The sequence below is a fragment of the Apostichopus japonicus genome, chromosome 1, assembly GCF_037975245.1.
Source record: "Apostichopus japonicus isolate 1M-3 chromosome 1, ASM3797524v1, whole genome shotgun sequence".
Lineage (NCBI taxonomy): Eukaryota > Metazoa > Echinodermata > Holothuroidea > Aspidochirotida > Stichopodidae > Apostichopus > Apostichopus japonicus.
This window is the reverse complement of record NC_092561.1, coordinates 7,231,588-7,256,256: the sequence shown is the minus strand read 5'-3', so window position 1 is coordinate 7,256,256 and position 24,669 is coordinate 7,231,588. Positions and strand designations below refer to the sequence as shown.

General features: G+C 39.0%; 1 protein-coding gene across 31 annotated transcripts in view; it reads left to right on the top strand.

Annotated features, from left to right (window-relative positions):
- Positions 1-24,669, top strand: part of LOC139965640 (uncharacterized) — a 77,466-nt gene that overhangs the window by 4,888 nt on the left and 47,909 nt on the right. For 21 of the 31 annotated variants that reach the window (XR_011792369.1, XM_071968441.1, XM_071968272.1 and 18 more), the window contains exons 7-8: positions 668-1,153; positions 1,863-2,042. Coding sequence is in view for 30 of the 31 variants with exons in the window: in XM_071968441.1 (XP_071824542.1) it covers positions 668-1,153; positions 1,863-2,042 (666 nt within the window). In the remaining variant the exon portion in view is untranslated. The other 10 variants (XM_071968235.1, XM_071968337.1, XM_071968415.1 and 7 more) reach the window with 10 other exon arrangements.

Below are 24,669 nucleotides of genomic sequence, written 5' to 3'. Positions count from 1 at the left end.
CTCCACACACTGATGTGAGTTGCAATTGATATCATGCATATTTATGAGGGGGCGGGCTTAGCAATATTTCGGTATGAAAAGTTTGTACGCACGATAACTCAACAAGGGAATGACCGATCATTACCATACTTGGTGGGTGGGTGGCCCATAGTGAGTAGATTAACCCTATTTATTTTGGTGCTCATATCATGAATATTAATGAGGTCACAGGGTCAAACGTGAAAAACTCCAAATTGCAGTAACTTGGCTATTAGTCGGAATTTCGTCAAACTTGGTATGATGATATTGGTAGATAGTCTTCACACACTGATGTGTGTTGCAATTGATATCAGGGCTTAGCATTACATTGGCAACAAAATTTTGTGTGCATGAATTGCTGTTGTTGTATTAGGGCTTTCTTAGAAATTTCCCTATGAATGGAACTAATGAACAGCAGCAAGGAACCATGAAATATTTTCATTCTGGTTAGTTTTCACGAAACCGTGCAAGCTTAGTTAGCATATTGTGATTACATGACAATTATTAACACAGCTGATCAGCAATCAGGCTTTGTAAAATGGTTGCAAGTATGCAATAGTTAGCATTGTGCAAGAAGTTATGTCACCGATGTAGTTAAAATCCTCCCAAATAGTTTTCAAACGGTCTGCCATTTCTCTTTCATAAATAGAACTAGAGGCTAATGTTAAGGAAGAACCGGAAGATAGTGTAACAATAATACCATCGGACGCCGAAGAGAGATTGCAGGAACAGGGAGAAACATCTCAAGACGATCAAATGCTACCGCAGCAGGAGGACCAGGTCCAACAACTACAGGAACAACAAGCCTTACAAACACAACTCCAACAACAACAGAGACAGTTACAACATTTACCCCCAGACCAACAGCAGCAGCATCAACAACAACAGCTTCATCCTCACAATCAGTACTTGCCAAATGTACAGCAGTCCATGCAGGATACCATACAGTCCATACCACATCAGCAAAGGGCAGCATTACCCATCAACCAAAGAATGCAGAGATTTGCTCAACAAAGGGCGAGGGCAAGAGGGAGGCCTGTTGGGTCTCGTCTGCAAACATCACAGAGGCAAAGAGTTAGATACATTCCACAGACAGGTCATCAGCAATCATTCCAACAATCTCAACCTTCAGGAAGTAAGTAGAGTGCAGCTCACTTAACCACGTTCCCTCCTCTCCCCTTTCACACCCCTCTCGCCCCTTTCTCTGACTCTCATCTCACCCTCCTTTCCTCCTCTTTCCCCCCAAAAATAACTGCCCACTGTTTCAATGTCCCTCCCGTATACACAATCATTTAACCTACCTTCCCTTTCATGATATGCTTGTCTAATGTAATCTGTAATTGCTGTGTATGGTTGTAGGTGGGTTGTATAAAAGTTCCAATAGTATCAGCATGTTGTCTGTACAGAAAGGTATCTACAATTTTGTCATATGGTTTGATGCCAAAACTGTTGGAGGACTAATGTGAAAGCAGCTTGCTATATCACACTTTGCCACACACACCTCTAGCTTGTATAACAATATCTCAGAAACACCAACCATTGCTCTCCAAAAGAAAAGGAGAGGCATTGTGTAATGTAAGTGTTCTCGTCGCTTAGACGACCACAAGTATAGTTCCGGCTACTGGACAGTCCTCATAAATTGAGCCCTCAAATAGAGTACGAATATATACAAAACAAGGATTTTCGACTTAGGAGGAATGAAATGCAATCAAATCAAAAAGGAGTTTAACCCCTTTACCTCGCGAGAGGTCCTACGGGGGATAATAAGTGTGTTGTTATAGAATAGACACTTTTTTTTTTTTAAGGAGGAACTATGTAATTCACCTTTATTAATTTCTCTACAGACTTTTCCCAAATGCAAAATGTTCAAAGTACGCAGCATATGCCAGTAGGTTACCAAGGAACGACGGTAGGGAACGTAGCCTCTAGAGGGCAGGTTTCAGTCAATCCGGGCATGCAGGGTCAAGCAGTGTTAAATCAACCAGGAACGAGTAGACAGTCGGTCCAGGGACCTTCAACCAGCAGTAAGTAATCTTTATTCTTTTATACAAAGAACAGTATCAAAGAAGATGTGCAAACGACCAGGTCAATCTCGACGTAACTTTTTTTTCGACCGGTTTAACTTATCTACGATTTTATTAAACAGCTGGAGCTCGGAACTCAGCTTTGTCACACATGCTGGTTGTAGAATTTTTGTAACTGGATGGAAAAGAAAAATTTTGTGGGCAAAAAACTTCTTCTTCAATGGTTGTAAGTGGGCTTTTGTTAGGACGAGGAGGTAACAAAATTTATCGATATTCTAGTTTATAGGTAGAGGATTGAAATATCCACAGAGCAGTAGTAGTTCAGTTATTTGGTTCACCAAAGGTTCCAGTGTCTTTGATCTTGTAAAAACATTTTTGTTGTTAAAAGTGGGAGAATAGTTTGTATAGTTGACTTCAGAGGCCTAATAGCTGAGAGCTCATCAAAAGTGCTTTTATGTTGATGAACATCTAATAGCTCATAACTTCATTATCCATGGTGAAAACGTTAGTCATTAAATTTGACTCATACTCACTTTGTTTCGATTTTAAGTTTTTGGGAAATATGACGAAAAAGGAGGATGGTGGAAATTTTTTAGCACTTTGGTAGCATTTTGCGAACTTTAAATATGTACAATGATCATAGGATAGTCCGATAACAATATATCTGTGCTATCTAGGAAGATAAGAACTTTTGAATTTTTGTCCAAAAACGTCCAGTAGTGTCAAAGACTTAGAGCGTTCAGTGGAAAGACATTGAAACAGTAACTATGTTAATGCAGCCTTCAGTGTCATTCATTTTGCAGCATCGTGTGAAGATACTGTCCACACAACATCGATAGTACTACACATAAGCACATTCTCTATTCATAGAAAAATGCCACAGGAAGAATATAAAAATGATGGAAAGTTTTTTTTAAATGTTATGTCAGTTTTTTTTTAAATTTTTGTAGGGCTGATAAGTAAAAACAAGCATTTTCTTACCAACATTACTACATTGTAAAGAAAGGTTAACAGACACCTATGGCAAGCCAAAAGCCCAATAAATCGTAAAGCCTGGTTTGTTGGTCGATACTCCGAGTTTTGTCATTTTAGAAAACTTACAATCTTCGATTTATTGGGCATTTGGCTTGCCATAGACAGGTCTGTTGTTCAAATGATAGAAATGACAAAAATTGCAAAGAAGAAAAACAAAAAAAACACAGGAGAAATTTATCTGCCATTCCATTTTGTTTTGCAAATTGTTCTGCCAAAAGTTATAATAACTGTGACAAAATCTGCTACTTGGCGCATCTCATGTAGGGTCTTTTTTTTGGGTTGTTTTGCTACACGAAATGAAAACGACTTCAATTTTTTCCTGATTCAAACGCTGAAGCCTGCTTTGACATTCAGTATGGATAAAATCAAACTTCCATGGCATTTGTATGTTAAATGTGTGTTCAGATAACTAACCATGTTGACATATGGTAATCAAACATGACACTTTGCTGCAAGTGTGGAAACACTTTCTGAAAGACGATGGCTTTGGTACAAAGATTGTAACGTAAGTGACCTTGTAGTGCACACATTCTTTGATACTGTTACAAGGGGAAGCTTGGTTCAAGTGGAAGTTGTAATCAACAACCTTCGGTTGTGATCTCAATCACGAAACCAGTCTCTGATGAAGAAAGAGGTGATTCCAGCTGTGTTTTACAAAGGAGAATGTCATTTTTGGTAAACCATGATTTGTGCATAAGGTCAGATTTAATCATGTCATTGAAAAATTGATGGTGGTGGGTTTATCTTAAGGCAACCAATTTTGATTGGTTATTAAAAAAAAACAGACGGATGTTCTTGTCTAGGTTTAGAGGCTTGGAAATGTCTACAGGTTTGAGTTTAGGTATGATCCTTGGGATCTCTTTCAACGGGATGAGATGAATGAATATTGGTTTTGAGCTTACAGAAAAGTTTGATGAAATTTTGGCAATTGCAAGACACTATGGAGAAAGAACTTATTTCAAACTGATCCCAAAGAAATTTTGTCAGTCTATGATTGGTGTTTGCTTGATTGGTGTTTAGGTAGGTCACTAGGGAAGGGTGGGAAGAGGTTGGAGTTGTTGTTGGGGCTTGAGGAAGATTGAATTTACTTGGAGTTTTTCAAATACGTAAATGCATAAACAAGTGACTAGCAACTTAAATATAGTTGGGTAGATGTTTTTTGTTTCATTGGTGGTGGGGGTGGGGGAGGAGGAGGATAAGTTTTAAACTAGTATATACGAAAGCTTGAATCCTCCACTGTAGTTTTGATTTCTTGTACGTTGTATCAAGAGTTGGTGTTGGATTATTACAATATTTGATCTATGCACAAATCAAGGACACTATCTCATGAACCAAACGTTTTCAAACTCGCTTTTCATCAACAGCGATGTTCTATATTTTTGGACTTGAAGAGAGTCAATATCTTAAGCCCGGAGAGAGAGATGCATTATCAGACTGTTTCGATTCTTTCACTTGAAGCAGGTTTCCCCTTGCTCATTCTTTTCACTTTTATTTCAAATACGGTTTTGTTTACGTCAAATAACTTGTGTGAAATTCAAACAAATATCCAGAGGTTGCGGTTAGGTTCTAGATTGGTGTTTTCTAGTACAACAAAGAAAAGATGGACATTGGCTAAAGCATGACATACTTTTCTTCCATATCTGGACCTTTCGAATCTTGAAAGGAAGACAAATTCAAACCACTATTTGATATACATTGCAAAGGGAATTAAGTGGTCTTTCTCATGCCCTGTACTGTGAAATTTGTGTGCCAATTAAATAATGTAGGGTACTATCTGCCAAGTGAACAAACGGGAAGGGGGCGGGGGGGGGTGGGGTTGCAGCTTGGTTTGTAGATGTACTTCAAATTTGCTGTGCCCATCTGAGAGCTGCTGAGTTGTGAAAAATAAGTCCCAACACCTACTTCCCGTCCAACACGCGATCTTTCTCCCATCCACGCCACACCCACCCCTCCCTATCCTCCCCACCAAGAAGGAAAAAAAGTTGATTTGTAGCTAATGTATTAACTCTAAATGCTAGTCTTTGGAATACAGTAAAGCGTGGGAGAAGCAACCGAGTTTGGACATTTGTAGAACTTGACACAAGTTGTTTGATTCGTTGCAAATTACTTCTGTGTATCATGTTTTGCCATCACACATCCAGTCAAGGTGTTTTGTATAATGTTTTCAAAGAGCATATCTGCATTGTGATAGGGGAGACAATCCATATTTGCCAAGAGAAAGAGTAAAGAAAAAAGGTAAATAGGTCAGGCATTTACAGATGAGAAATACTAAAGCATTACATTAAAAATTGTTGGTGTGGTAATGAAATTACTCTACAGATGGAATGAATGAAAATCTTTTTGTAGGCTTGATTACTTTTCAAAGGTTTTAACTGAACATGGTCAGTATCTTCATGCTGTTCAGTTAGTTTTCTTTGGTCCAAACATTTATTGGATATTGAATAGTTTAAATGTATCACTTTTTGAGAGGTTTTCAAGAAGTGAAAAGCAGATAAGCTTTGGAATAACCCTCGCTTCCATAGTAACCAGTTAATACACACTTGGGTTAGATTTTCACGAACTTTCCATATTTAATCGGTCTGGTCAGCTTGAGTGCAAGCAGTGTTGTATAAATGACAAGCAAAGAAAATTAGATTGTCAATTTGCAGTATAGAAATGCCATATCTTCGTCTTCCAAAGGGGCGATGTGTGAACTTCAAAAAATCTTATTGAAAACTGTTGCAGTTGTGAAGATTGCTCCTTTTAAAACTTGTACAAAGCATTTTGGCTGGTTTTTGATGCATGGTTTATACTTATAATTGAGGTTTGTGATGATGAACAATACAGCAAGGTAAGTCAAGAGCCTCAATTCTAAAAAAATGGCAACTTTTCCCGGAGACGCCAAGACAGAAAATGTAACTGCATAAATATACATGTATATGTCACAGTCAAATTACTATGGATTCCTCAGGTAACAGGTAGTCCTGATTCAAGACAACATCTTCTTTCCTTCAGAAACATCTCTTGACTTGAGACATCTCTAAGTCTTTCCCCCCCCCCACATGCTAAGTTTTCACCATAGTGCGAACCATGGAAAACTCAATTGGGCGATTGAATGGGGAGGGAGGAGAAAATATTTATCATTTATATAAAAGAAAAAAAGTATTGGAACAATTTGAAAAAAGTCTGATTAATTTTTGGAAATCAGGAAAAGAAACAAGACCAAAAGGGGGGGGGGTGGGATATGGGATTGGATAAGTGGGGGAGGGGTCGGGGTAATTTTTTCTGAGATATTCTCATTCGGAAAGTTTACTGTTACCATTGAGAGACCTCCATAGTAGTTTGACTCTGACGTGATAGCGAAAGAGAAGTGATTCCTTCATTGCTGAAAGGTATATAGATTAAATTGTTGGGAATATTCCAGATGGGTGGACCATGTATTCTTCATTCATATTAAGCACCTCCAAGGATGTCTTTCTGTCTCAAGTGTCAATGCAACTGCAAAACGTTTCACAAGCTGATCATATTTTATGCAGCTCAGGAAATTTATGCTGTATTGAAAAGCAGTTGGAAACGAAAGTTTTTTGATGAACGTAAGTCCTACCACTGATGAGTGGGGGGGGGGGTGGAGGGAGGGAAGGAGGGATATCTAGTAAGAGCTAGATATATCCAATTTATTATCTGATTCTGAAGAATTCCCCAGAATTTATTCCATGTGCCTTTCAGCAAGAATGGCTGCCCCAATCTCTCCCCACATCTGCATTATGTCTTCTCCAAGATGACAGTACGAAGAGAAATAAAAATGGTGAACAAACGCTCAGCGTGTGATTGTTTTTCTGCAGTAACGTTAGTCTCTGAAGTTCTGTCTCGTGCTGTAAATAATAACTTCTAAAAGTCGTTAAAGCCATGGGCTCTAGCCCAGTCCGCTGCGCTCTGTAAATAGTGCAATACTGATTGTACTACGACAACAAAGTGTGACGTCGGCTCTAGAAAACATCACATTTTTGTCGGTGTATTTGTCTACAGTAAAGAAAAACATCACTGAGAGAGGAATTGTGCTTAGCATTTTGTTTCTACTGACTTTTATTATTTGTATTTATGATACAGTACATTTACAATCCTAGACTCTGTCATACCCTTGGAAGCTCATGGTTCTTCTGATATATCATGTTTATGCTTCAATACAAAAACATTTAAACTCTACCCCTCCCAAACAGATTTTTTTATTTTTTTTGTAGTAATCTGATAAAAAGGAATAGAGTAGAGGAAGTGAAATTCATCATAAAAGAACAGTTATAACATCATTGAAACCTTGTAGTTTCTGTTACTTGTCATTTAGCCTCCTGTTAGGATCGAAATATCAGGCCCACTTACTCTTACATACTGTAATTTCTTACACAGGCTCTTCTGAGCAGTTTGCTAACAGTTTTATGTTTTTTATTTAATTATTATTTTGAGTAATGAAACTAGTTATGAACTGCATAGCATATTTTTCCAAGAATGAAACCACTCGGATAAATCCCATTTATGCAGTATTTGTCTCTTTTTATTAAGCAATGACAGTTCTTGTAACTAGTCATGATTCCTGCCTCATATTTCACTTGGAGAGAATTCACTCAAACAAAGTAATCAGCCGTTTATTAACATTGTAATAGTACAGTGAAACTTGTCAATGACTACTTGGTTGTGTGACATAATGACTTACTATCTAGGCAGTCTTGAGTATTGAAAGTACTGTACAGTGAGGCACACACTTAGACTGTGTGCCTTAAGAAGTGCCTGTGTTTTACCAACAACATCTGATCTCAGAACTTCTTTATTCGAACAACTAACTGTTAACAGTAACTTTCTGTCCTTCCGATGAAGTATTTGTCTCGTCATTCATCGGTGCTATGGCTGAGCGGATAAAGGTGGTGGTATTTGAAGAAATGAGGCTTATTAATCGAGAGGTTCAGGGTTCGATACCAAGAGCAATCTACGGTTTTCCCATCTGAAATGACTTTCTAAAATTGAAAAAGATTCCAAATTTGAGTTGAAAATGTTGAATTTCAAGCCACCTGACGACATGAGAGTTGTAACCCTTAAGCTCTTGGGGCTTCTCCCACATTTGTGGTCGCACAAGCGTTTTAAAAATAACTGCTGATTATTATTATCAGTAATAAAGTATAGAAATTCCTTGAATAAAGTGGTCGACCATGTATATATATTGTAATTACTTCAGTGAATCTAATTAGTGAAAAACAATTCTAATGACTCGTCACAGTTTGCAGTCATGGAGTTACAGTGAGACATTTAATGCTTGCTTGTGAGGAAATATCTGATGCAGTATTTGTGCTCAATACAAGCATGTAGTAACCATGCTGTACAATGGTTAATCTGTTGGGAAGCTTTCCCTTGCTGTTTGAATTGGCAGAGTTGTCCTTGGTTGAGGAGGGCCCCTTTAAAGCTGCAGTTTTCGTTGCCTTCACAATCTAAATGGTACCGAGCAAATCTGGTTAAAGGAAAGATTTAATTTACCAGATAAACCCTTTTTGTGTTACTTTAGCTCTATGAAATCTCATCAGTACCGTTGAAATTTGGCCATAAAGATGGGATTGTAACCATGCCTAGAATTTCACAACTTTAACAACCTTCTAAAAAATGCAAAAAGTAAAGCTTTTTGAAGAACAATTGTCATACTGTCTGTGTACTGCTTTGACTGCGAAGCAGCTGCTCTAAGTTGCTATATTTATTATTACACTTGTTTTGTCATGTCAAAATATCAGAATTTAACCACGGATGCAATGTACACCACTGAAAACAACTACCATCTCCAAAGCTGCTTAAACAAATTTTTGCTATCTTAACAATCAATTTGTATTTTGTAACCATTTTTTGGTCAGTTTAAAATGTTGTCTGCAAGTTTTATGAAATTAATCAGTAAATATTTCAGTATTTTTAAATATCAGTAAAAATTTCACTATCACTGACAAACCTTCACAGTTTCGATCCCTCTCCCTCCAGTCACATTGGCCCGTTGTTTGCACCATACCAAAGAAACAAACTGAGAATGTTTACTCCTTCGGCTATCGTCGTTTCTTAAAATAATTTTACATTCTGTTCTGCCTACTGTACCTGTTGCCACTGTACCTGTTGTACACTGATAGGAACAACATTACTGCTTGTGTACTTTTTATTGTGTGAGCACATGATTACTTTCACCTTGTAAGTTTCTGATGCCTTCTACCCCCTTCAGTACCTATTTTTGATCATGTGATTCTGTAGGGGTTTGTAGGTACCTTTGCTATAGCTAATCGCAAACTCATAAGCCCTTGGTGTGATTTACAAAGAAATGGCTCCTTTGTGTATGTCTTCCTGCATCAGTTTGATATTCAATTCAATTTCTTTATTCCAGTGTAAATTACAAAATTTATAAATAGGACACATAATAATGATACACAAAAGACGTAAAATGTACAATCATGAAAGCATGAAACAAATAAAAAATAAGATGGAGGATTAGAAGGTTGAAAGATTAAAAGTATTATAACAGGGATTCTAAGAACCCATTTTGAATATAAATGGCTGCTCTGTAGATAAATGAGCACTTAAAAAGCATAATTCTAAAAGTTGGCAAGATAGTAGGATTTCGTAGATTGTACTTGTTGGTTCTATTGCACAGAGAGATCAACTCCGAGTGAAGTGGGTGATCTTTAGAACTCTTTATATTCTTAGCTAGTCTAATGAACTCATTTCTAGCAGCAGTGTTTACTTTACCAACCAGGCTTTCATAGTTGAGATAAAATATATTTGAGCAGTATTTCAAGAAACTTCTGATTCTTTTCTTGTCCTTTTCAAGTAGGACAAGAAGTAAGGTGTACTGTATTACACAATGTAGTGTGTAAGAGAGGAGGTGTCTGTGGAAGTCAGATATGTCAAAAGCCTGAGTGATTCTGATCTTGAAAATAGTGCCATAATTTTATAGAAATTATTGAAGGTAGTGTTTTTTTTCCAGGGTAGTGCTGATGGTGTCTTTCTTTTTGTGTGTAGGTGACAGAACCCCGGCGGTTACTGTCGGTAACCCCCCTTGGACTGGAAATATTCACAAGAGACGGAAGATGCTGTTGATGAAAGAGGCATGCCAGTTTTGTCACAAAACATTCCCTTCTGGGTGGCAGTTAAAAAGACACGAAAGTATCCACCTAGGAGTAAAACCTTTCAAATGTCGGATCTGTTCTAAGGCGTTCCTGTATAAGGACAAATGTCATAGACACGAAAAGACTCATGTTCGTCATCTAGAAGCATACATGATTCCATTATGAGACTTTGAGTGTCAGAATTTTTTTTTACCGAAAATGCCTCTGCAATCGGCATAAAAAAGTGTTTGGGCACTCTACAAGAAGATTGAAAGATATTCTTACCCCTGCTGAGTTAAGCAAGCCTTCTCTCTTCCCCCCCCCCCCCCTCCCCTTTCTTCTCCATCTCAGATAGAGACATGACTGTAGCTGGTTGTGTATCACAAGCCATTGCCTTTTGTCCACTTAAAGACAAAAGCACAGTTTTCAAATTCCTATAGGTGAGGTTCAATTTTCAGTTTTAGTCGCAAGCTGGTGGGACAGTGGAATACGGCTGAGTAGACTCAGAGAGGAATTTCTACCACATGTATACATGTGTAAGTCGTAATATCAAGCTGCTTGTTGGAATATTCAATTGATTCGCAAGTCTAGATTTCCATTTGCATTGACGACTACAAGAGCTGCCAGGTTTTATGCAGTGAATATAACCACTTCACACATTTGTTACATAATATGAGGGCAGTATAAAGGAATTGGAATGGGATACTGAAGGTTAATAGATCAAGTATCAAGCGCTACTATATACTGGAACACTTGGATTGATTGACATGGCACACTAAATTGATACGGATTTCACAGCCTTTGCTTCTACCTTCGTTTTTTTGGTCAGTCACGCTGGTGTCTTTTTCTTTGTGCGTAGATTATTGGAGAATAAGTATGCCATCGCAGCTCAAACAAGGACACAGGAAGATTCAATTGCCCTTCCGGAAATCTTGCCAGTTCTGTCAGAAAACCTTTCCCACTGGTTGGCAGTGTAAAAGGCATGAGCTCGTACACACTGGGATAAAAAACTTTCGTTGCAAGGTCTGTTCGAAGGCCTTCGTGTCTGCACACAATTGCAGGAGACACGAACAGATTCACAAACGCCGAGGGGAATCATGACAAACCTCATTTCAGATAGTACGATCAGTGTGAAATGCTTCCAGAGTTCTAAGTTGCCTGTCCCATCAGGGGGGGACAAAAGGCATTTACGTCCAGATCTGGTGTTATCGTTCCTAACAATTGAAGCAGTGGTCAGCAAACTCTTTTATAGGTTCACGATCCAGGATCTTCCATCAGGACTGTTAAAATAAGTTGTGGTGTAACAGAAAGTTGTTGAATTCACAGTTGTGATCAAGATAAGAACCACTTTGATCAAATTTTGTTAAAGTATTCATATAGTATAATTTATGCTCTTGACATTGTGTAATTAGGGTTGTCCCTTTGTCAGCTATGTTGCAAGGTGGCCTTTTATCATTAACAGGAAAGGTAGGAATAAAAATATAGATCTAATAAATATTTGTTGATATTCCTGTACCAAGTGACTGCAGAGGTTGGAATTATTGAATACTTAATTCATAATTTAATACTTGTAAAGAGGATGTATACATACATTTATAAGAAGTTCTCAAATAATTTCTTTATATATTCTTTAGTATTTGAAATAAGCTTTGGGAAATCTTTTATGAGGGAACAGTTTACTTTTCATCAAAATATGCATAAGGATACAATGGATAATTATCAGGTTTTGATTGAGGAATCAGGAAGATTTGAAGAGAATATTATTTTATGCTCCTCAACACTTGGCACAAGAACAAAGAATAAAAATGATGACTTTTAATCCATAAATACAGTCTTTGAGTTTATTTTTACCTTGATGATATTTTGCAGAAAAATTAGAAGCACAGATTACAAAATAAATATGCATTAATTAGTGGAAACATCTCACCGTTTTTGTTCTTTATGATGGCATTTTTTGTATTAATTCCTTTAAAGCATACTCTAAAGGTGTGGGGGCGGGGAAGGGGAGGGGGCGGAGGTAGGGAGGGTTTAAAACTATAGGCAGAGACCATGAAATAAGATGATGTGGATACTGTAGCATTTATCCACAGCTGGTGAAAAGGGTGCAAAAGGTCCTTTTTTTTCAATTTCTTAGGGGTGAGAGTATTGGAACATGTAAAGAAACACTTTGCTTTAGGGATTAGCATTACAAAGACATCCTGTAGAGACACTGACACAAGTTTGAGATTGTAGTGGCTAGGAGTATGAACAATCTTTGGGGGAGGGGGGGCAGGAGAGGGGCTCTGTCTGGTAAAACTTTAGGTACTGTAGCAAGAGACCTTTAAGCTGTTGAGTTAGTAGTACAGCTGATCAACCGAGTGTTACAGTTCTCTTCAGGGATAAATATATAAACACTCTGGGATACACTTTGAACGTGGAGTTAGAAACAGCAAATATCACATAATGGGTTAATTACTGTATTGAGAGATTCCTGTGACTTTGTCATATTCCAGCACGTTCCATAACGTACATCTACATGGTAGTTTTTGTTAGATTTTTTTGTTAAAAATCTACTAACATGGTAGATTTTTGTGAGTTTCGTGTTGAAGAAACTAAACCATAAAGGCATGAAAGGTGTGTGGTGAAGGAACATGAGGATTAGTCTCTGTAAACCTGTGGTTGCAATACTCAACTAGGCCTCCCAAGTATTTATCAAGTATTAACTTACATATTAAGCACTGTATCAACAGGATGCTGAGGGGGCTGCAGCTTTCTCTAGCCAGGCTGTGTTACTTGACAGATTTTGTGCTGTGCAAATTCACACAATAGGCACTACAATTTCACACAATCAGCTCTGCTGATCTGCCGAAATTCAGATTCTTTGATACTGATTCAGCCTTGCTGCAGCTTTTCTTTCTGTCTTGTTGCCTCACTGAAATCTTGTTTAGCGGAAGTTAATGCTTTCGTGGAAACACCATAGTTCTTAGACTCTTTTAAGCCATTTTGTTTGTTTTCTAAAGTTAAAAAAAGACTGTCTAAGATCAGTTGAACTTCTCTGATATATTTCATCGTGTCGACTTGGGTTACCACTTTCGAAGGTTGTTCCTTGATTTGTTCGTCCATGTAGAATATTTCATCTCTTTAAAAACATGGGTTGGAATTCTCCCTTGAAGTAAAACTGTACCCATTTCTCTTTGTGCGTAGGTGGTGCCCTAGGAGCGGCAAACTTGGTTCTCTCCAAAGCCCCACCACCACCCCAGCCTCAGAGGAACCGAATCAGACGCTGGTCGTGCACGTATTGTCAGAAATCATTTCACTCCAATTGGCACTGCCAGAGGCATGAGCGTATCCACACTGGCGTTAGGCCCTTCCGCTGTAAATTTTGCACAAAGACATTCATGTACCGCGACAGGATTCGACAGCACGAAGCCATCCACGCCATTGACAAAAGAAAAGTAGAAACCTGCGTAAATTGCGGGGAAGTTTACCTGAGAGCTGTGAATGCCAAAGAAATCCATAGCAGGACCTGCCCCGTGCAAGTTTCCAAGTAAAAATAGGGGATACGCTAAGGGCCAACATAGCTTCTGCCGCGATCCTCCGGAAATCTATGAAATGTGTTTATCCTCGACTGGGATCTGTCACACTTGCCACTACCTATTCCTCAGTTTGGGTTCCACAGCTGTCCAGCTTCGTAGTTTCTCCTCAAGTTAGATTATGATTCCATCCTTTAACTTTTGTAGTTCAGGCGGAAACTTTCATTTAGTTTCGTTCCAGTGGCGGACAATTGTGCTGTTTTTATCGGTGGAAGTGCTCTCTCTTCCAGGGGTGCCTCCATTTCTATCGTTTTGCTAAATGTCCGTGAAAATTGTGTCGCCGTCTGTCCGTCCGTCCCAACTTTCTGATTAGGATGTTCAGAGTCAGTGTTAGTGACTGGTGTCTTTTCTTTCATGCTCAGGTGTCGTTGGCGGAATTTATCTTAAACGTCTAGGGAGGCCGGGAAGACGCGACATCCGAAAAACTTGCCTCTACTGCCAGAAACCGTTCCCCACGGGGTGGCAGTGTAAAAGGCACGAGCGCATCCACACGGGTGTAAAACCCTTCGCCTGTAGATTCTGTAACATGGCCTTCCGGTACGCCGAGCGAAGGCGGGAACACGAAAGGGTCCACCAATTAGACAGCAATAAAAAGGAAACTTGTAAAATTTGCGGAGAGAGTTTCATTTGGCTTAGCAACTCTAGTCGTGCCAACCATATCTCACATTGTAAGAAAAAATGGAAGCTTCTCTAATTAGGACAACACCCCTTCGCTAACCGGAACATACGTACAGACCGAGGCGAAAGTGTCGTATTCCACAAATGTACTGCTTTTTCAGGCCAATCGCAATGGAAGCACAGGAAGCGCCTTCAAATATCGCTGAAAATTCTGTCCGAGATACTGACTATGTTATGCCTTTAGAAGTGCTGAGTAATATCGTATTTAGTAAAGTCGTTAGTTCTGGTGATAAAGATGTTTTCAATAACCCTTAGTTCTACAGTAAATGGAGATTACTGGTTTTGTTAATTGATCACTGGTTTTGTTAATTGATTGATTCGTTTGCCGGTTACTTGCCTACAGCGTGTATCCTTTGTACAAATGTACAAACTCTTTGAAGTGTATAGTGTAAGACCTGTGAATTACTGTTTTAAAATAGTAGCCGTTTTGTAAAAAAAACTATGTAAATTGTCAAGGACATTTTTTTTTAACACAAGTTTTTTGCGAAAGAAGGTTGTACAATTCAATCCTAAAACCATTATACAGCAAGAAAAGGAAGTTCAGGATTTTTGTATTTCTTCAACTGTCATGTATTTATTGCATCAAATATACTCTGTGGTGCGATGAGATGATGCATGCCAAGTGGGAAACTCGCCCCCTCCCCTCCCCAATCTCAGTGCTACCCATCCCCCAATCATCCCTCCCTCCATGCATGCCCAACCCTTCCCTCCCTCCATGTCCACAATGTAAACAAAGAATGCAGAACAACCATTTAGAAAATTGTACTTGAAAGAATTTCTCCCATCCATAGCAAAGATCTCTTTTACGACCCTACTTTGTTCGTCTAATGCCAGATTGCAAATATGTGTGAGTGGGAGATGAATGGGAGGAAACTGACAGTATTATCCCATTTTCAAATAACCATTGATTGAGAAGCCGATTAAAAAGTCCTGTAAGAATTTTTGCCATCTTCAGGGCAACTTTGTTTGAGGACATTCAAATGAGCAGATATGGAGAGGGGACAAATTTTTTCCTTGAAAACTGATTATCCAAACCTTGTTACTTCGGTTTTTTAAAAATGGACATGTTAAATTGAAAGTCGGAAGATTTCTTGTTTAAGAGAATAAAATGTACACTTGTAGTCTCTGCAGTGGAAGGTTGTGTAAGAGAAGCGACTGCCTTGGGGATGTCAGTTTTCGGCCCATTGTGCCCCAAAAATCTCATTATGGCGATATGCCAAAACTTGATACAATACCAAATTAGAAGACTATTCATGTGTCCATTTTCTTCTTGTGTAGATCATCTGTTGAGTTCTGCGGAGAGGATTTCAAGTTTTGGTAAGAGAGGGAAAGCGATTTGCAATATCTGTGGCAAGGTCTGCACGCAGAATGCCCTGCGGAGACACCAAATCACTCATGTCAATGTCCGTCCGCACCACTGTAGTATTTGCGGGAAGGGTTTTCAGCGGTCGGATAATTGTAAAGTACACGAGCGGAGTCACACCCACAGGGGGTTCTACAAGTGTGGCTTCTGTGGGAAGGGTTACAGTCGGTCAAATATCAAGAGAGCACATGAGAAAGTATGTCAGGGTCAAGGTGCGGTCAAACTATGATTACGAATGGCAGGTCCTTAAAGAGACTGTTAACGGAAAGATGTGTACCCTTTGGGGTGTCATACCCGGCCCAGCGAACAACTACCAAAGTCTCCCCCCCCCCTGATCGTAGATTTACGATACATTTTGTATGTTCGTTCGTTCGTCGAAACATACAGTAAACCAACTGGATGAACAGAAAAAGAAGAAGGAAGTATTAAAGAAAGAAACATTGATGTAGTTGAATGTGTACATTGCACAACGATATGTTGCATTTTGGTTGATATCTGCAGCTGTTGTTTTATTTAGGTTAAGTATCAGTGAGACTGTTATGTACTTTTTCTGGAGCAGTATACATAGTACTGCTTATATACTAGTATTCTTGTGTTTAAAGAGTTTCCCTCGCTGCATTATTGCAAAATCATATTCCCGAAGACTTGAAACTTGTTTGAATTCATTAACATAATGGTTTCTAATTAGGTGTAAACTTTATGACCATCCCCTTGTTACAACCATGCATTGAAACCGTGAATATTTAAACGACCATAAGAAACTTGGGACTTCTTGTTATTAAACTTGCAGTATTTCTTAACAACAAATGGTGGGTCTCTTGGGCAAGTTTTCCTTTAATTACGATAGAAGAAAAAAACGTTTTTTGTCAACTGAGAGTAAAGAACTTTAATACCATGATGAATACAACATCTTTGCATGAACCTTTTTGAGTTTAAAATTGTCCTTTCTTGTTTTCTGTGTTTTTGGCAATCACTTCAAGATGGATGTACCGGAAGATGGCAGGGTCACGTTTGACCAAGTTTGCGAATGTTAGGGTCACACTCTGATTAAATCGGAATGTCTTTTAGAAACTTTCTACATCTAAGAATTGAATTTCATGGATCATACCTCTCCTTCCAGTATTGAGGCATTTCAAAGAGCGCCTGATTGTTTTGCAACTTGCTCTTTTCCTTGAAAATTTGAACACAGTCCTTATCATTGTACTCTCTGTTGGTCGTAATCACAAGATAGGGCCACTAAACAAAGTTGCTTAAATGCTCCCTTGTTTGTGGTGATGGCGTGTTCACTGTAGGTTGCCATAGACACCCTGACGCCATTCCCGTTCAGACATTCACCAAAGTTATCTCTGTTTCTTTGTTTAGGAAAAATTCTTACTTGCCCTCCAACTCATCAAGTCCATGAGCAGAGTTTGGTGCCCGGTCAAAAGGATTCCATCCGCCAAAGTGATCTTTCCTCGCTCAGTAAATTGGTTGAATTAAGTGGATCTGAAAATAAAACCACCCTTGGTCAGTTCAATCAACCGTTCCTCTCCCCCTCGGCAGACAGAGCAGCAACAGCTAAGAAACCAAAGAGCAGCTCCCCAAGTAGTACAGGAGGGTCCTCCAATCCCTCGCCCTCCCCTAGTTTTTGTAGATTTTGCGGGAAAAAATTCACGGACGTCTTAAAATATAAAGCGCACGAGGCGTATCACGCCAAGTCGGGGAGATACCCCTGTAAATTCTGTGGAAAAGCTTTCCATTGCAAAGGAAACATGATAAGACATGAGAGGGTGCACACCGGAGAGAAGCCTTACTCGTGCCGTTTCTGCGATCGCAAGTTCGGTCAGGATTTTCATTGTCGAAGCCACGAGGCGACGCATCAATTCAGTAAATGAGCAGCTGTGATGTGTAAATTGAATGTACGTACGTCAAGGATGTGTGTTCCTAAAAGCTGTCAATTTCTCAGTATATTTACCACAAAGTACTTTTCATTATAAAACAGTAACAGGTTTTATGGTTGGATTTTCAAGTGAACACAAAAAATACCCTGTGTGGATATTACAATTGACAGGGATGGGGGGGGGGGAGGGGCGGGGATGGTGCTTCTAGGTTTAATCAAATTTCTTGATTGTAGTTATGAGCTTAATATGTAGGCTAAGAACCCGAACCATCATACCCAAACTGGTAGATGAGAGAAGCATAAAACATATGTAGGGATGCAGGTTAAACTTTTGCTTGATTTGAGGTGAAAATCAGGCTTTATGTTTGTGAGATGGGATTCTCTTCTGAAGGAAAACCCATCTCTAATCATTGATTCTGTTTTTAATCGGTGATGTTTTCAATAGATAGATGGATGGTCAATTTGATAGGCTGAAAAGCCAGGACAGGGTAATGAGGCCATACGAATCATGTATCAAATTCATCTGCAGTTAAATCTGTTAATGAACAGCGTGTTTGTCATCTCTGCACTTGTTTCCCTTCCTTTTATTGCCCTGTCCAGGGTGTCTGCAGGGAATCATTTAGTATTTAACGTTTTGTGCTGCAATATTGAGGTCTCTGAAACTAATGCTTACAACAAAGAATTCAAAACTATGGGTTCCTGTTTACAAAAACTATACATCAATATTTGCCTATTATTCCCCAGTATCGGATAAATTATTTCATGACGGGATTCAAAAAGTTTGTGCTTTTTCCTTTCTAACGATGCTGTCACTCTGGTGGTTTCTAAATTAATGGATGTAGACCGTCTATTAAGTGTCATTACTGTCAATTAAAAAATACTGTAGATTACAATTAACTAATTGTCTTAATTAAAGTATGTGCCACTATTTGGAGAAAGTTCTAATTATTTTTTCATTCCCAGAAATACACAATACACACATTTTGCACACTGTATTATTACCTCATTACATAGGTTACATATATAAAAATATATTTATATATATTTACACTACATATGTAGAACAAAACTTTCACATCAGTTGGCTGATTCAAGATGTTTTATGAAGAAAGAAGTAACAAAGAAACAATCAATCTGAGACATTAATGTTCGACCGATCCTACCTTTCCATTTTTTTTCTTCACTGCCGTTTATTTATATCGATATCCAAAAGACCCTGTCCTATTTCTCGATGATGACCTACCAGAACTTTAGCTATCTCGTTTCTTTTCTCTACATTATAGATAAACCGCACACGTCACCCCAGTTAATAATGAAAGGGTTGAAGCCAGCTACTTGTTTCATTTGCGGAAAGACCTTTGCCAACCAGTCTCGTTGTAATAGGCATCTAGTTACCCATAGCCAGATTCGGCCCTTCAAGTGCAGTTTCTGTAGCAAGGCGTTTCACAGATCCGATAATCTTAAAGTTCATGAGCGAAGTCACACAAGCACAGAGAAATTCTTCTGCAGTAAATGCGGAAGGTGCTACAGCTGGAGGGCGAATATGACTAAACATGAGCGGACATGCAAGGGATGGCAGGGAAAGTGAAGGGGGCAGCCTTCACAGGCGTGTGAAGTGGAGGGTACAAGGAAGGGGTGGATACAAGGAAGGGGAGGGTACAAGGAAGGGGTGGGTACAAGGAAGGGGAGGGTACAAGGAAGGGCAGGGTACATAGAAGGGGAGGGTACAAAGAAGGGGAAGGTACAAAGAAGGGGAGGAAATCGGGGTAGGGGCTAGCATAGGGGCTAGCGGAATAAGGGCCAGCGGGATGTCAAAGAATAAATGGACTGCTGCATGATGTTGTCCTGAACAGTGGTGTGCAATGTTCATGGGTTCATTTTTTTTTCCAGTACCAGGAGAAGCAAGAAATGTGCAAGGGTTTAAGAGACTTTACTCTCGTACCTAGGTTAAAGATTTTTTCAGCTATAAGTTGTCGTCAACTTGACCGATCTATGTCCAAGCAGGTGCGTACCCTTAAGACTTCTCGTTGCCCCTCGAGCTGGTGCTGACATATTGCTTTATTGAAACCATTGCTCTGCACATTTAGAAAAAAACCCTTGGCAAACCATTTTGATGTGGCTTATAGAACTTTTGACTCGTCATTTCATTTTGTACACAGGTGCCTCGGTTTCCAAATATGAACCGCTTTGGAGGGTGAAGCATCATAAACGGGTGGTGTGCTCGATCTGTCGAAACACTTTTTCAAAGTCATCCGCTCTAAAGCTGCACATGGTCACCCATAGTAGCATTCGACCGTTTGTCTGCACTGTTTGTGGGACGACCTTTAAACGAAAGGATAGTTTCCTACGCCATCAGTCGACTAAAGCTCATTATGGGTAGTAATGATATACAGAGTTGGACTGTCCTGATGTCAGGAAAATGAGGGAATAAGGCCCTGTGTCAAAAGTAGGATGTTGAGAAGGCTGCACCCAGGCTGCGTAGGCTTTTATGATCTGCAGTTTCACAAAAAAAGGCAAGGCTGGTCTGCTGAGATGATTTGTATTCTTTGGTATTGGTTCAGCCTTGCTGCAGGGGATGTTGCAGCTGCTGCAGCTTTTCTAATTGACAAGGTGCAGCCTTTTAAAGCAAGTTTAATTTGCTTTATTGACACCAAACTAGTGTTTTTCACCACCTGGTGACTGTAATTGATGTTCGCAATAATAGAGACCATCAATGTTGTAGCTAAGCAACAACAAACAAATTATATGTGTACAGCTTGTTTGACCTGCAATACTATTAAAGCAGCCTAGTTTATTGGGATCACTCTATATACATTTAGACAGTATGTTACAACTGAGTGATATGGCTACTGTACCAGTTTGACTGGCTTTTTGTTGTTGTTGTATGTACACTGTAATCTCTGTTACCAAAAGTTGTCGATATGACACCATAGCAGTAGATATAGTGTACATTTAACCTGTCTTTTGGAAATTGACAGAAGTTCAAAAGTTGTCTTGTTTTACTATCTTTTTTAATCTGCCATTTGTGAGTGAGCTAAATAAGACTTATGAAACGTTTGCATGAGAAACTGCACGCTCCGCCCCCCCCCTCCCCTATAATCTCAAATCTAAAAAAGAAGAAAAAAGATATGCCATGTTTCCAATTTTCTTTCTTTGTTTAGATCCCATAAAACGGGTTACTGCTGATGGGAAAACAGGACCTTATATGTGCAGATTTTGTGACAAAACCTTTCGTTGGCGGTCGTGTTGTGAACAACACGAGATTGTCCATACACAGCGAAGGCCATATCAGTGTAAAATCTGTGGTCAAACGTTCAGTTATAAGGGAGTGCAAAGCCGTCATGAAATGGGTCATTCACAAGTACCCAGGTTTTCTTGTCAAAGATGCGGAAAACCTTTCAACCGGAAGTACAGATGGAAATCGCACATAAAAGTATGCGAGGGGTGAACTCCATGGACATGTGCTTCCAAATGGTCATTGGTCATGTGCTTCCATACGGTTGTCGGTCGCCATCAGGGCTCGAGAATAGTCTGGCCGTGTAGCGTCACTGATATAGCTACATACGCAAAAAGTCAAAATGCGGATCTGTCCGGTGTTAGAATCAGCTGTTGATTGTTTTACTATGTATATCATGAACATCCCTCCATTTATAGTCTAGATAATTTGTACAACGTAAAAAGCAATTGACCAGATGGAAATTGCTCACAAGATGCTCAAACACAAATGACAGTTCTAAACAAATTATTGACTGTTGTGTAATGAGGTTGTCACTTACTGTAATGGCCGGCCACAGTGGTTTGTAATTTCTGTCTTAAAGTTGTATATCTTTTATCAGTTATCACGCAAGTGAGGTGGTAGTGACAGAATTCTATCATATTTTACCCACCAACAGTTGACGCTCATACCACTGTGATGGTATTTGATGTGTTGTTTTATATAAAACTATTCATAAAAGTGCTGCTGTTTTTATCCTGTAATGCCCTGTGAAAGCTGAAGAAAAAGTTGTGGGGTGGGAAGGGGGGGGGGCGGTCTGGGATTTGTTCTTGCATATTTTTAACTTGGAGTTTTTCAGTTGCTGACAATTATTTTTATGATTTAACTGTCAGCCTTAGTTATTTGACTTTTAACTTATCTGTTGTAATGCTGAGAAGTTGCAAGTGTTGTATTATTTATTATAAAGTCTTAAATTTTGGGGCTCAATTAAGGGGCAGGGGTCGCGTTTTGCCTCCCCCCCAAAAAAAACGGATGTAACTGTTTTTGGGAATGTGAACCTTGCTCAGGGGGTGTATTTTGCTCTGTATGTATGGATAAGTTTCATGTAGTCTGCTTCTGTTTTATCCCCTTTTCAACTAAAATAACTGTATTTTAGTTTACAACTGAAGGTTATTAGTACGAAGTACTTCTCAATTTGTACTATATTTTACCTGTAACTAAGGATAATAATCATAATACTGTACCAGCACAATTATAAAAGTGGATGAAAGATGTGAATTGGTTTTATGTAAAATTTTGCCTTTTCTTGATTCTTGTAATGAAATAAAGTAAACAGTTAAAGATTCAGAGCCAAGCAGCTTCTTCTTAATTTTCTTTGCACTTGTATTCCAAGTATGAAATATATAACAAGTCATGGAATGGAAATCCTTTATTTAAGTGTCATATTGTTTGCCCAGGAGAGTAATAACCTGCAAAAAGGAATTGGTAAATCTTATACAAGTCTCTCCGTCAAACTAGCACAGTACAACAAAACATTACACAAACAAACCACACAGTGTTGTGTGTGATTGAAATGGGCAAGGGGGCGGTGGGGGGAGGGGGTTGTACACCCCTTTCATCACACCCCCTGGGTTCACCCCTGCTATGTTCAACAGCAATGTACAGTTATCAGTGTATTGAGCTGATTAGCAGATTGGCATTGCTCTAGTTCCAATAAAAGTCTGGATAACCCCCAAATTGTAACCTGCCAAGAAAGATAAGTAAAACAGTTTCATGGACCTGTTTTACTTGTTGCCCCCCCAACTTGCACAGTACAGTAAACCATACACAAATGTCAACAAAAAAGAAAGAAAAGTAAGTTTCTTTGGCAAGTTCAAAATAGTGAATTATCTCTTGTCATCATGGCAAACTGTTAACAATTTTCCTTCTGCCATCTTGACATCAATTTCTTTGAAATGCCAACTCCCCCACCCCCCTTTTATTGGCCAGAATTTCGTTTTCAAAAATACCTCCTAGTGCACTTGGAATTTTTGACATCAAACTTAATATTATTGTAAGTTTATCAGAGCTATGGATAGAACAAAAATAAAAACTCATGACATTTGTTCTTTTCCATGAAAAATGTCGTTCTTTCCTCTATTACCTGGCCCTACCTAATACCAAATTATTTCTGGAATATCCGTGATTTCTTTTCTCCCTCGGGGACAAAAACTATTATCCTAACACACTGTAGCATACGCAAACTGGAGCCTATACCGCAATTTTTCCGTGATTATTATTTTTACCCCAGGCTCATCCCTGCAACTTTGATCACAATTAAATATAATTATACCTCCTTTAAGGAAATTTTAAGTTACTGTAAAGAAAGGAGACGGAAAAAAACTTAAGTACATTTTTTTCTTCTTCTTTTCTCATCTCCATTCCGTTTGCCTAGGTCCCAACCGTTCTGTAACGGGTGTTACCAAGGATGGGAAAACGGGACTGTATCAGTGCAGGTTTTGTGAGAAATCGTTCGTTCGACGGTCGATGATAGTTCAGCATGAGATAGTTCACATGCAAGCTAGACCTCACCAGTGTTCGACCTGTGGCATGAGATTCAACTATAAGCACGTTTTAGTCCGACATCAATCATGTCACTCGATAGTGGCCGGATATTCCTGCCAAAGATGCCAAAAAACATTCAAACGAAAAGATAAACTGAAGGCGCACGACATAGTCTGCCAGCGAAGGTTTTCAAAGATGCTTATAAACAGATCTCAGAATAGTTAATAGTTAATGCGAGATGGGCAAAAAGATAATGATTATTCCCTTTTAACAGTGGTTTTGATTGTTACTTCTTCTCACCTTTTGTGCTCATCATCTGGAACAGCCTGTGTACCTGTCACAACTTCTCTTGCAATATACTCCAACTTGCACACTTTGTTCCTCCAACAAACTGTATTTAACTGTTCCTAAACCACGCTTGAAGACCTATGGTTACAGAAGCTTCAAATACTCTGGCTCGTATCTCTGGAACAAGTTACCAGATCACATTCGAACATGCTCTAAACTTTCTACATTCAAAAGTCTACTTAAGACCCCAATCTTTACACTTGTTCTTTTATAAATTAATCTGCTTTCTCTGTAAAGCGCCTTGAGCAGTGACTTTTGTCTATTGATTTGGCTGCAGACAGTAATGAAACGTGATACCTTGTTTTCTTTAGCTGGACCTGAGATGTCCATCGCTGTATCGTTTGTACACTGTGCTGTGGGTATTCAAGGTATTGACCGCAGTTGCATGTGCTGACTGTACACTAGTGTCTAATTACCGACAGTAGCAAGCTGTGTGTGTATTTTCTGGGATCGATGTTGGTGTTTAACACTTCTGTTACACCTCATTCGAAACTAGGTCAGATTACCGGCATTAGACGTTTCTTTTTGCGCAAGTCTTCACACCCTTTTACTGAAGTCATCGGTGAGACATAATGTTAAGAAACATGTTATCAAGATCAGGAGATGTCTTTCAAGTTTGTGGATTTATTTGTACGTCATACAAAAACCATTTCATATCTTATTTAGTCATATTATGAACTGTTGTGTTTCTCTGAGTAATATATACATATGCAACACTCTTTACCCAAAAGGTGATGACAATCTCAGGTTCTCATCACTTCATAAAATTTTGAAGGGAGTTAAAAAATGTATAAGTCGATGTTTGTCAGTTGGAGGAGGAGGTTTAAAGTGTCAGAGGAGAGGTACTGTAGATCTATGGGGTTGATTTGATTACATCATCTAATATAGGTGATCATATAG